Consider the following 14,877-nt stretch of genomic DNA (forward strand, 5'->3'; position numbering starts at 1 on the left):
TCACAGAGTGATTTACAGCCGAGTATCTGTTTACTGCACGTTCAATTTGAAATCTAATTGTTACATAAGTTATAAATAATAATGCAAAGTTGTTATTTAGTGCATTATAATTTCAATCTAACGTTATTTAATCCCTGAAACAACTACTAGAAAACTACTACAATCTACATGACTTGAAATATTTTTTAGAATATTACTTTCTATTCTTACCGTGATTAATTAGGTCACTATGATTTAAAACACTCATCTGAACTCATTATAGACTTTAACTTAAAATGTACTTTCAAATTCTAAGCAAGGTTGACATGTTTCACTTAATTAATGGGGAAATTTAATGAAATATTTGGTTTTCTAAAATTATTATTTACATTGCATTTTAAAATTTCTTAAAATATAGTAATAATTACTATTATTATGAACATACTGCATATTAAATATGAATTTTACCCCAAATGACTTTTAATTTTTGAAATTTGTTATATATTTCTTAATATACATTATATGCATACAGGGTGAGTGGAAATAGCAGTGACAAAAAAATGAATTTCCTATAGAGGGCTTTATTTTCGAGAAAATCGATATTGCAAATTTGAATATGACTAATTTCGGACTGAACAGGAATAAATAAAATAATTAACAGGATGTTATTCTACGCGGAAAGAGAGGTAAAAAATGTGCAATACAATTTTTTCATAAAATACTCTGTCTTCGCGGAAATTAAATTTGAAAATTTATTATACGGGCAAAATTCCAATTCTTAACTGGCATGTTCAAACTCTATTTTCTTCAAAATGAAGCCTTAAACAGAACAAATTTATTCCACATTTTTACTTATTTTTGCATGTAGAATAACCCGCTTCATATTCAATCGATAATTAGCCAAGTTCTGGTATACTTGACAAAATTTTCTAACTCCATTTTCTAGAAAACTGAGTTTCGAACGAGGCATTTTTTTCTTTTGCTTTGACTTATTTTTTCATATACAATCACATCTTATCGGATTGTACTACTATTATCACTCTATATTGTATAGTGTACAAAGTAATGAGAAGAAGGTTTAAAACTTTCCAAATAGAAGAAACAGGACGTAATAAGCATGTATCTTAAAGTTAACATATTCAAAGGTATACATAATTTATTTTTCAATTAATTGTCCTGTCGTATTTTTTAATTAACACGGACAAATTAGGACAGAAAATATAGAGCAACACTTATTCCTCCGAATCTGAAGAGTATCATTTAACCTCAAATTTTTAATCACTTTGTCTCATCACTGTGTATAAAAATAAGATACTTAAGCATTAACATCTATAGACTATTTTTTATTACTAAAATATAATAGGACTCCAATATTCTCCATTTATTATAATGTTCAAGTTGTACTTATACTTATAGAAGAATATGAGAATTTATTTTTCTAAATATTCTTCTATTTGTTTCTTTATATATATATATATATATTTTTTTTTTTTTTTTTGAAAAGTCTCAAGTTACTCTTATATATCAAGTTACGTATCTTTTCTCTTTTAAGGTTACATTTAATTTACAAAATAAGATTCTTACATTTACAAAACGCAAGCTATATTAAGTAGCTTAATAGACCTAATGTCAAAATTTAAGGATGCCAACATTTCCCCACTAACCCGATCACAAGCCAGACGTAACCTCATTTCACAATAACCCTCGTTTACTCATACATCAACATTCCAGGCCCCCAGAGACAATCCCACGGGACCGAATATCTCAAAAATGACTTGCTGCTCCGCCGATCAAAGAATAGTTCCGGTGACAATTTTTCACCTTTAGTCGAAGATAAGCAGCCGCGTAATTTTGCCGGTCAAGATTTCACGGATGAAAAAGCTGATAGTAGAGACTCAAAAGATCTCGAATCAGCGCCGCGTGAGCTGTCTCCTCCCTCCGAATTGGAGGACCCTTTTGTAGCCGACGACACGTTCCAAGATCAAGGACCAGGCTCCGTAGAAATATACAAATTGGACGTATTCCGAGTGAAGCCTCTGTTGAGCCCCACGCCTGTCACGAGATTTCCATCGAAAGGGAAAAGTAAAGCACCTAAAAAGACTAGCTACGTGAATTGGAAGTCTAAAACGCCCGAGTACAAAGCTACTAGTTTGAATATACTTCACAAACAGTCCAACTCGTTCGATGACTTTAGTACAGAGATTCCAGCAAATACGGACCCATTTAGTATAGGAGGAGTGCCAGAGTTACAGGTGGGTTGTGAGGGATTGGAGGCACCTGATCACAGCAGAGAAAAAAGATCGATAGACTCCCCCGGTAAAGATAAGAATCCAAAGGAGGTGGATCCGTGGGCGGATGTAACTCCGATATCCTTGAACCTGGACTATGAGCTGTCTGGCGAGGAAGACTATGAAGAGATGGACGAGCTGCTGAAGCTAAAGAAATTGGAGACTACCACGAAGAGGATCAAGCATAGTAGAGGCGACATGGACGCAACTATTCATTCGGATTTTCACAAGGACAAAGGACGTACCGAGAAATTACCTGTTCGCGGAGACTTGGGCAAGTCTAGCGCGAGCAATGAATCGACCATCTTGTCGGATGGCCAAAGAAATCGAAAGATGGAAGAAAAGAAGGTGACTGCCGAAGTTTCGCATTTTAATAAAGGAAAGCGAGACGATTACCGTGTGACGAGGTCCGTCGTTGATGAGACGTTGAGAGATAATCATCGTCGTAAGATATTGTGGTTCGAAGATTCTGACGTTGAACAATTGGATAACAAAAACGGGAAACGTACTAAACGTCTTTGGGGTTTCGGAGAGAACGAAGGGGTAGCGACTAGCGATGAGCTGCAGACAGTGAATCAGCGACGAAAAATGAATTATGCAGAAAGAAGAAGAGAAGAGGAGAAGAGGAAACAGGAAGAAGAACGAAGACAAAGAGCAGAGGAATGGAGAAGACAGCTGGAAGCGCAAAGGCGAAATTATATCAAGAATCAAACAAATACTGACATAGAAAATATCAGGAACGAATACGAGAAAATGTTGGAGCAGAAAGAGAGAGAAGAAGAAGAAAGGAGGTGGCGATTGCAGCAGTCAAACAGGCGGCATCTGGAGGAAGAACAAAGACGACGTTTACAGGAAGAAGAGTCAAGAAGAAATCGATTGGAGGAGCAACGTCGAATGCAAGAACTAGAAACTCGTAGAAGATACGAAGATTCTCCGACACGGACTCCTACTTACGAGGAGGAAAGAGAACGACAGCAAGCAGAAGAAATAAGAAGACGAGAAGAAGAACGTCAACGAAGATTACAGGAAGAAGAATCACGTAGGAGAGAGCAGAATAGGTGGGCGGAAGAGATGAAGCGAAGACAGCAAGAACAGGATAGAAAAAGCTTAGAAGAAAGGAGAAGAGAGTGGACGTTGAAACGCAAACAAGAGGAAGAAGAACAAAGAAGAAGACATCAGCAAGACAGAAACGAACCATCTAATTTGTTGTACTCTCCGCGAAATAGTCCGAACGCAAATAAACTATATAATCCAGAAACAGACAGACGAATGAGAGAACAACAGGAAAAAGAACATCAGCAAAAATTAGATGGGTATATTCAACGTAATCGACCGATCAACTTCAACAAATCGATAGATCGACAAAGAGAAGAAGCGAACAGATGGAGGCAGGAGAAGGAGCGACGAAGACTCGAAGAAGAACGTATGTTACAGGATTACATTCGAAGAAATCAACCAGTGCGTGTTCCGGAAGACAGCGGATCATCTGATAAAAACTGGATGGAGTATAGAAGGAAATTAGAAGAAGCTAGACAATATAATCGGCCGAGATATCCAGGTCCAGAGACCGGGAGAAAAAATCATGGTCCATCAGCACCGACAAATATCGATCCACGAGCTTACAATGATACGAGAAGAAAAGCAACTAGAACGATCGAAGAGGAAGAATTCCTCGAGCGACAGAGACAGCAACAGGAGCAGCTGAGGAAAGAAGCTTTGAGGCGAGAAGCAGAGGTTAGAAGGATACAATCAAGAAAATACGAGGAGGAACGAAGGAGGAAAGAAGCAACGATGTTAGAAGCGGAGAGAAATGCGAAAGAGCTGCGGGAAGCGGAGATCAGAAGAAATCAAGCTGAAAGGACGAGACCAAGGCATGAGCCTCGTAGGCGATTCGACGAGCATAGAGGTAGACACGACACGAGTCTTATTCCAGCCAATTTACTTTTGGATGAGTCCAGGAGAGCTATGGAGAGACAAAGACAGGAGCAAGAGAAAAGGCAACTGGAAGCTGAAAGGCGAAGGTAAGAGGATATCAAGTAATGAAATGAACAAAGAGAAAGATAGTCAGAAATTTAGCGATTAGATATTAGATTATAATATGACGAATTGGTAAATTTCATTAATTCAACAGGTTTATTTATTAGGACATCCGACCTCTTTTATAAGAATTATTTTATTAAGTATGATCACATTAGTGAATTTAATATGCGATAATATTATTAGAAATACTTTTGATTTCGGTGGACTTTTGTGATTTTTCTTTTTGATCTTGATTAAAAGCTTTAACTATTATGTTATAATCATTCCGTTCAGAGAAATAACTAAGATAATCAAGTAAAACTTTGAGAAATAAATAGAATTATTAAGTATGTGAAATAAACTCAAGTCAAAATTACACAACATCAGAAAAAATATAAATATGGAATAACATATTTAGATATAGATAAATTCGCAAAAATTAAAAATTCTCTTCTAGATTTTTTATTATGACTATAGAATTTATATTATATATGTAGAGTTCAGGGTTCATATATATAAAATCTCTTTTAGAATTTTTAAAAATTTAAAATAAATTATTTTATAGCTTTAATCTTTCGTGATATTCACACATAGTGCGGAAAATAAGATACGTCCTAATTTATTGTCTTTATAAACATCACATTCTGAGTTACTAAGCTCTATCAAGAATATTTTGTGACGCAATAGATTTTCCTAAGCGATAAATACCCCAGACAGAACTCGCAGGTTGCGTCACATTGGTCCTCTTGGTAATATTTATGGCACTACGGCCACCATATAGTTTTTAAAACTTAAGTTTCAAAATGTTTTCGCCGTCATATATTATTCTTCCTGCTAAAATAGTTGCCTTTCTATCATTTTTATTGTAGCTTTAACAATGTAACCAAGTCCACATCTACGATTTTTAATATAACAGTCATTGTCTTTGTTACTATGTATACATTTTATATTTATAATTACAACATACATAATTTTTATATCAAATAATTTTTGGTGCAAATATTTTCTTCGTAATAACTAAACTAGCTTTTATGGAGATCCTAATTTATCTAAATTTAATTCATAATAAATTCTAGATAAAACTTATTTTTAGACAAAACTACCAATGTGAATATAGTAAGAAAATATTATACAGACATTTTACATCTTTAGCTCAATTCCTCTTAAAATTAATCAATAACATTTTCATATACACACTATGCTATATTAATACTTTAATGTAATTTAAATTACAAGTCGATTTACCATTCTTTATAAAATCTAAAAGTTCTAAATCGATGTTCTTTCCAGTTATAATTTATAACGTATCATATCCACGCCCTTTGAAACATACACGAAAAAAACTTATTACTCGATTTAATATATATACATTGCATTCATAAGTTAATCATAGTTGAAAATGAAATATTCAATAACAATTTGCAAAATTACCAATGTGGACGATAAAACAATTTTCTAATTTCTAATGCAAAATAGAACACAATAATATCTGTACCTCAACAATCGTCCCATTATCCATTATGGTAACTACCTAACACGACACGCAGTATTTGCTATTTGCTTAGAACTCTTGCAAACAATCTCGCGTACGTAAAGTGGTCTATAACAGATCAGGAAAATACATTGTATGTGCAAATTCTGAATTCTTTAGTCATTAAATGTGTTCAATTGAGCTGTGTACATTGAGAAATGCAAAGAATATGTACGTTTTTAATTTAAATCCTTTGTATATAGATACTAAGAAATATTATAACATTACCAGTATAAAAAATCATTACATCTGTCTTTTCTTGTTATCTTGTATGTTACTAATTAGTATATTAATGTTGTCAATTATATTAAATATTATTAATTATAGTAATACTATTATTAATTACTAATTATTATTAATAGTAGTAATATTATTATTATTTTATTAATTTCAATAATTAAATCAAACACTTTTTTTATATACTTGCATACAGTAACATTGCTTATATAAATGATTATATAAAGCATTTGTACATATTCTTATTTTCCAATGAAACATTTTTCCATTATTTTCTACATTTTTATAGTACATATAACATCTTTATCATTCGAAAGTATTATTGATACGAAATTTAATATACTTGGATCTAATTAATTAGCATATAAATGCTATAAAAATACATATATCCACTGAAATGTAATAATTGTGTAATAATGTTATAAGGTTAGTATCATCGTTTCTGAAAGAATTAATGTCTCGATATATGTTAATTTATCAGATTTCGATTGTGTTTTTAATAGTACGTTGCGCTTTGTTCCAGCATTTCTTGAACACCCTGGTTCATTTTTTCAAGACAGATCTGAATGAAAGTTTCAAAACACGATCGAAACTTGAGAAGCCACAAATATTTCACCTGATAAATATTGCAAAAGTCTGAAACCTAAAATTAATGTCTTATTAATAGCAAAGGAAATCATTGTATATTAAATGTAATTAGTTTAACATAACTTGACAACGTAACTTAGTTACTGAAATACAGTTCGATGATAGTCAACTAATAGAATACAGTGATCGGATCCCGGTTTGTATGCTACTTAGAATTTACAATTAACGGCAGATGAACACGCGACGTCACATCATACGGAATTTTAAAATGGCTGTTTAATTGCGAGAAGATCATTATTTTAATCATTTTCTACTACATCTCCCATTCCTTATTGCTTTAAATTTCTATATCATTAAGGATTCTTTATTAGAATGTATCCATTTATCTTTGAAAATTATTTAAATAAAAGTAACAATTTATATATTATTGAAATAAAAGTAATTTAATTAGATAATGATCTATTTAACAAACATCTCATATCAAACATCTGAATCTCAAGCAAACGAAGTTAGTTGGCATAAAATCTGATGACCTTTTTCGAGTTAAATAACCATTTAAATGTATTAACTGACTCGTTCCTTAATCAGAGTTATATTGTTCATTTAATTATGAAACTAAAAGGTAATAAAGACAAATTAATTTAGCTGATGATTTTAGTGTTTACGAATGTAAGTATGATGTAATTTATTTCCAATAGAAATTAAACGATATATATAGAGATAAGGAATCTCTAAATAAAGAAATTAATGTGGCCAAGAGATTTGCAATTCGAATGACTTCATTTTGCCCAGTTAACAGTTTAAATCACTGTGCGCCGTTGCAATTTCGCACCAACGATACTGTACAATTCAATAACTTTATATTTCTAGCGATAAAACACACACGAATATCTCCTTTACTGCAAACATAAAGAAAACGTAAAATGTGCAATAAAATTGCAACAACGTGGTATCACTTATATGCATCGAGATTGGTTTTGAAGGATAACAGCTTGAAAAGATGACACAATTTCGCGGCAGTTATTGCGTCTCGTAAGATTCATTACGTGTCGTCGCGGCTGCGACTACCGACAAGATAAATATTCAACCAGAATACTGTCTCAAAATTTCGTCCGTGCGAAACATGCTAGTAGGCTGTGAGTTAACGCGCTGCAAGTCGAGCGACGTTAATGAAACAAACAGGCCGGTCGCACCGTGCACAATGAGCTTCCTCTTTCAGTCATGTTGATAATATAACGTGTCTCTTTATCCTACACAGAGCAAAGGAAGCAAGGGAGAAGGAGGAACGCGACAGGGTCATGAAAGAGCATCGGAGACGGCAGGAAGAGGCCAGGCTGAACGCGTTGCCTGTGAGCGCAAGCATAATAGTCCAACCCGTGGTACCTAACATGTTATCGAGAACGGGTTTCGATATCAACACGGTGAGCCTTCTCTTTCTACAAATGTGTTCCAATTCAAACGTTCCAGCGATTGTTCCAAGCTTTTGAATTAAGCCGTTCCGATCCTCGACTTTCGATAATTGTTCTGCATTATCCTGCCGCGCTCGTACATGTATGATATATGTCCATAAAGACGAATTTAGACATTACATGCTTTGCATGTGTATCCGGGACGATCCATTTCATTTTCATGTACATTTTATCCAAAATAACCAATGAAAAAAGTAAAGCCGATTTCTACTTCTGATGAACTATAACAGGTAAAATAATAGTTAAAGAAATAATAGTAACAAATAAGGAAATAACACATTGTTTTGCTAACTAATTAATTTTACTAGGAAACTTTAAAATATTTTCTCTGTAGACAATTAGCGATATTTTGAAAATTAGTAAAATATGGAAGGATTGCCAAATGTCGTGTTAATTTAATGAGAATACGGGTTTCGTGCGAATTTTTCTAATAGATATTAGGAAATAAATTTTAATGCATGAAACTCAATAGCTTTATACAGGGTGGTTGGTAACTGGTGGTACAAGCGGAAAGGGGGTGATTCTACGCGAAAAAAGAAGTCGAAAATATAGAATAAAAATTTTTCGTTTGAAGCTTTGTTTTCGAGAAAATCGACTTTGAATTTTCGCTCGGTACGCGTGCACTTTATCACATCTCGTTATAACATGTCTCACTGTAGATCGTTGTCTCGATGGATATTATCGCAGTTTAAGCTTGTTTTTGCCGTAACGGAAAATTAGGAATACATAATGAAATAATATGAAGTAATCATAAAGTTTATTATTACAAAAATTGCTGAAAATGTTGCCCATTCTGCGGAACACATACTTCTGCTCTTCTAATTAAATTTTTATGAACACTTTCTAACGTATTCGATTGTTTTAAAGTATGAAAGGCTACAATAATCTTTTCTTTCAATTGCTCGCAACTTGCGATTTCTTCAGAATAGACAATTGATTTAATATGGCTCCATAAATAAAAGTCAAGCGGAGTTAAGTCAGGAGAGCATGGTGGCCAAGCTATTGTTCTAGCGAAAATTCAAAGTCGATTTTCTCGAAAACAAAGCCTCAAACGAGAAATTTTTATTCTATATTTTCAACTTCTTTTTTCGCGTAGAATCACCCCCTTTCCGCTTGTACCACCAGTTACCAACCATCCTGTATATCTTAAATATTTAGGTATTGTTAGGTAATACTAAAGCGACAGATTAAAGATTTATTTCAGGTTCAAAATTTTATTTATGTAGGCTGTTGTAAAACACACAAGGGACGTAACATTTGATGTCTATTCTAGGCATCAAAATAATGAAAATACTGTTTAAGGCTAACTTTTAAGTCACAAGCAGCCGATTGTCATTTGTTTCGTTTCGTGGATCTTACAGTGAGATATATAAAATATGAGTGAGATAGAGGGAGGTTCATCAGTTGTTTTATTAATTAGTATTTTATTAACTAGTTTTTAGTAAAAAACTTGAAAACTAAACCTCAGACGAAATGCCTATATAAGAATTTCTTTCAGCGTTTTAATATCTAGAATCGCCCATTAGATATCCTCTACATATTTTGTTAACATGTACAGGTTAATTTTATAGTTAAATATTATGAATTTGTAGAATAATTTTCTAAATTGTAAACTATAAATGAATATTTTGTCTATTAATAAATTTAACATTGACAAAAATGATATCATTGAATGTTGTATTAATAAATTTATTGATATATTACGTTATATTTGAATCAAGATTGATATTAATTTCTTACACAATTGTGAAATAAGAATGTAGTGGAAATGAAATCCTAGCAATGTTTTATTTAATATTTTATGAATATTATATATAATTTTTAATTTAATAAAATTGAGTGAAAGATCAAATTTCTTAATTATAGAAATTATATTTATGAGTACTTGAGAATATCAATAGAAATGTCGTGTTATATTTGAAGGATGTAGGCGATTAGAACAGATTTATATCAAAAACATCTTGTTTTATGATTTTGGGACTAACATCTGGTTTGTATCATTCTATTGAACATTTAAAAAATATTAATAACATTAGTTAGTCATGCAGACTGATATTTATTAAGCTAAAACTACTTATTAATTATAAAACATCATGTATTTATCACTCATTTTCATCTATTTAGTTTAATTATTTCATATTAATCTGTGTATATTTTTAATTCACCAAATAGCGAAATTAGAAAATCATTACTATATTTTTCCCATATAACCTTCATTTTTAATGGGATTAACGAATATATATCAAATGATAAACTGTTTCTTTTAAAGAATTTCTGCGAATTCACGCGCAAATAATTTCCAGGTATAATCATGTCCATAAAAGCTTAATTCAAAATCCAGTTTTCATAACTCACAAAAATTCTGTAACATGTCGTTTTCGGAGAAATGAAACCGAAACGGTACATTTCTGTTATATCTAATATCTGCATATCTAATATCTACATATGTAGGCTTTCGAAACGAGCATCATTATCGTTGATATCGATTAGTAATGGGAGCTTGCTATCGTTAAACGTGGAATAATTCCGCATTCAATATGGCTCCCATGCAAGTACTAATTTATAGTAGAATATTTGTAGCCTCTCCATTGTTATAAAGGTAGCAATTAATTATGTGTTACTTATAAATTAAACACTGAAGCTATTCATTATCAATAAAAAATTAAATGAATATTACATTGCACGGATATAAAGTTTTACTTGTAACGTATATAATGTAATGTATGTAATGTATAATAACATATATGTATAACTAATATTTCGCTCGGAAGATGAATGAGCATTTTCTTTCTAAGTACATAAATTCTCTTGATAGAAATGGTTTATTAGATTGGTTAATAAAAAGTATTTCCAAAATGGAACCATATCCGATTTCGATAATCTTTTAGTATCTTGTCAAGGTCATCACCCTGAGTAGTGTTCTAAAGATTTTAATTGGTGTTTCCCTTTTATTGAAAAAGTTATTTTTGAAAAACGTTTATTAAAAAGTATATAATTTTTCGGACACCATTTGCATTTGGTAGAGTGTATAGTAAATCGAATGCTCTTATCTATTTTTCTTACTGAAACCTGTGCTATTGATATTTCTTATGACTCCAACAAAATTGATTTCTTATGACATGTGAACAGAAAAGCTGACTCATGATCAATACTGAAAGATCATTGTATTCGAACGTTGTATTTAATTTCGTTATTATAAATTGATGTCTATTATGAAGTAAAAGCGTGGACAAAAGACTTTTCTCTGCATTCCCATCCAGAAAAAAATCTAAGCTAACCCAAATCTAAATTTAATGTATAAGGGACAGACCCGTCCCACGCCCACGTATTTGATTATACTATACATACTGTACTACACATATACTATACATACTCCGCATTAAAACCTTCACAACACAATTCAGGGTGGTGATTTTGACAACATATTAAGGAAGTATCGAAATCGTGAGTAACTCCGTTTTTTTGTAAATATTTATCGAAATGGTTAATATAGATGATATAGATGATGAAGAAATACAATATTATATTTCTAATTTCTATATTAAAATTGCTCGTTATATCCTTTAAAATTACTTGTTTTATTTAATGTGCAGTGGGGCTAAATTATATAAAACTATAATAATTTATAAGAGCAATGTATTAGAAAACATTATTTTTATCTACTACATTTCCATAAAAAATTTAATGGATTAATTAATATGTTTAGAAGATTAATTTCCATTCTATAATTGAGTCAATTATATAATTGAAAGTAAATACATTCACGTAACTTATTATATTATTATATCAAAAATATGCAGAGTTATCGGTAAGAATAAGTAATTATTCAAATATAAGAACAACCCAAGATATATTAATGGAGAGTGATTATAATTTATACAGTTTTCTTTTCTTATACTAGATATGTCTAAATATAGCTAAATTTATTGTTTCAGTATGTTTAACTACTGGATGCGAAATATAACTTTATATGCACTTCTGTTTTATTAATTGCACAATATTTCTATTTTAGTTATATTTTTAATTACCGATTAATAAATTAAGAAACAATCCGCTGATATAAACACGTCAAAGTCTTAACAATGAGTAAGTATCAATGAGTAATCATGAATCAAAATATCACTTTCGTAATCTATAGTTCTATTCTACTGAAAGCTAATTTTATCCATATATTCTATATTGATTACATCGATATTAAATAGGATAATGCGGAACATAGTTCGGCTCATAAAATAAAAAAATATATGAATCTACCTGACAAAAACAGTATAGCAGCGTAGCTATTATAACCCAAACTAAAAAAATATAAGAAATTAAAATATAATATAAGCATTCATATCTTAGTTTAAATGATTTCGACTATGAATAATCGTTATAAATAGTCATTTATTTTTTGCTTACCTGTAATAACCTATATCGATGATAGAAATTATTTTTAGACGCGAATAATCATTATCGATAATGAAACTTCTTTTTATTTATTATCAGACAGTATTGATAACAGAAATTACTTTTACTGATAACCATTATCTGTGGTGAATATTTTTTGGTTACTACTAATTATTATCCATAACAAAAATCTTTTTCGTCCCTATCAAACATCCTCGATTTTTATTAAAATTCAAGATTTAAATTCAATATAATTCAAGTTAAAACATTATTGATGGTTAGAGTACGAATTTTTATGCAAATTTATATTTTTATGGACACAATTAAAGAAATAAAACTTAAATAGAGATTCGTGCTTTCTACTATAAATTATAACGAGTACTCTACTTGACTAGGTACTTAATATATTTCTGCATATTTTTTTATATATCTATTCATGCTACAAAAGCGTATTTTATTTATATTCAAATTTCCATTTTTATGAATACGAATAAATAAATATAATCTATACAAAGATTTGTCTTTCCTACAATAACGATAATATAACAACGAGTACTATATTTTGAAATTTTTATATATTTGTTGTATACTATATGCATTCTGTGCATTTTTGCCCCTTTAAATTTTTGATGTATGTATAAAAATCCGCAGTCTGATAAATAATATATTCAGTATATAAATCTACTTGAGATTTCTATTTCTTCACAGCGACTTGATCCGTATCAAGAAGGAGTGAAAGTGCCAAACTTTCCAGCGCCACCAACTCGACAGCCACCTGTACAAAGTCCTTCACCCTGTGTTTGGGCGGTTGTTCAATGCTGTCCATCGAAAACCAATCGTCTAGTCACCTGTTTCGAATCCATGGGTTGTCCAGGTCTTAACTGGGACCCTAACCCATGCAAAGGTTCCATTATACAAGCCGCTAAGGAGCAGGTGGGGAAATTTTACGCTCAGCTCGAGGAAGAGGATTTTTATTAATGGAAACACGTGGAATGTGAAATGTGCCAAGTTCCAAGGTTTTATGGATCATCCAAATATCTTTTGAGCATCGATTACAAGAAATTGTCTCTAGCTTTTTAAGAAACTGAAGGGAATTACTGCGAGTGGATCGAATAATTAATAACAACTTTATATGCAGCATTAATTATGTAAAAAGATCCTATTGATGGAAATTTCGAATACATAATAAATCTTAATAGGTGATAAATAATAGGTATATTGATAATTATAGATATTTTATCTTTAATTAATAATAGATACATTTCCTTTCATTTTAGTTCTTTTATAATACCATTGGCTTAGGAAGTTCATGGTAAATTCAATACGTAGGATATTTTGTATAAAATAAAGTTTCTTCTTCCTAGTCTAGATTTACGTTTATGCAATTGCCAAATTGGCAATTTCATATTTCTTAAGTTTCTCAAATATGTTAACATGTTTAATGTACATTAATATATGTACTGACATAACATATTAACATATTAACATATTAACATATACACAAATATACACCTCTATCAAATATACGAATATATACAAAATTTATGTTTATAATTATATTAGAATATTCAGCTTTTTCGATCCACTCAATTATTCAATATAACTTGTAGCACATTGCAAGAAGAGCCTGTTCTTCGTTGTTCTCGTATTCTTAGATCGTAAATTCTACCTATAGTTATATTATAGATTCGGTATTTTTCTACTCGCTTCTTTAGATCGTCGTTAACGATGCATGATAGCCTTTTTAAATATAACAAAGCGAACAAATGCGCCAAGAGTTTCGAAACCGTGCACTGCGTTCTTATGAAATCGATGGATCAGAAATTTTGCGATGGTTGCAATCACTTCAAATATATTTTCTGAGTATTGCAATTCTTCCAAGTTAATTTTAATAACAAAAAATAGTGTAATATTGTATTAGGTACAAATGATTCTTTGCAAAGGCTCCAAACGTAAAATATAAAAGCACAGAGAGAAATAAAGATGTCCCAGGTTTCTAAACGAAGCAAATCTATATAATATATTCTATAAGGAAAACTAAGTAAAAAGTTTTATAGAATCTATAGCTCATAAATATTTATTAAAAAATTATAACTGAAATACAAAGTAATAACCAATTTTTCTTTAATTGTTTAAATCTGGTAATTAAACGGACATTATTATTGCTTTCAACCTAACCCAAAATCAGTAGATCTGATTATATATATAATTCTACTTACATGGAATTTAAAAACATATTTTCTATGACAAGAATTAGTAATTAGTAGAATTAATTCAGAAACTAATGTATAGAATTCATAATGCATTGACTGAAATTGAGAGAAAATTAGAAAAAATTGTCAATGTAAAAAATTTTGTTTTTGCATTTTTATTTAGA

The 14,877-nt window shown here is 30.9% G+C and overlaps 2 protein-coding genes and 2 long non-coding RNA genes across 8 annotated transcripts in view; 3 read left to right on the top strand and 1 right to left on the bottom strand.

Annotated features, from left to right (window-relative positions):
- Window positions 1–13,888, top strand: part of LOC126917559 (trichohyalin-like) — a 132,976-nt gene extending 119,088 nt beyond the window's left edge. For both annotated transcript variants that reach the window (XM_050724524.1, XM_050724534.1), the window contains exons 3-5: window positions 1,711–4,288; window positions 7,901–8,063; window positions 13,209–13,888. In XM_050724524.1, coding sequence (XP_050580481.1) covers window positions 1,711–4,288; window positions 7,901–8,063; window positions 13,209–13,478 — 3,011 coding nt within the window. In that variant the 3' untranslated portion in view covers window positions 13,479–13,888. The remainder of the gene's footprint in view (window positions 1–1,710; window positions 4,289–7,900; window positions 8,064–13,208) is intronic.
- LOC126918242 (uncharacterized) overlaps window positions 1–14,877 on the top strand; it is a 487,823-nt gene that overhangs the window by 397,827 nt on the left and 75,119 nt on the right. The gene's annotated exons all lie outside the window — the stretch shown is intronic.
- Window positions 1–14,877, bottom strand: part of LOC126918005 (uncharacterized) — a 327,710-nt gene that overhangs the window by 230,904 nt on the left and 81,929 nt on the right. The gene's annotated exons all lie outside the window — the stretch shown is intronic.
- LOC126918236 (uncharacterized) overlaps window positions 1–14,877 on the top strand; it is a 241,084-nt gene that overhangs the window by 221,611 nt on the left and 4,596 nt on the right. The window lies entirely within an intron of this gene.

This window comes from Bombus affinis, chromosome 1 (genome assembly GCF_024516045.1).
Source record: "Bombus affinis isolate iyBomAffi1 chromosome 1, iyBomAffi1.2, whole genome shotgun sequence".
NCBI lineage: Eukaryota > Metazoa > Arthropoda > Insecta > Hymenoptera > Apidae > Bombus > Bombus affinis.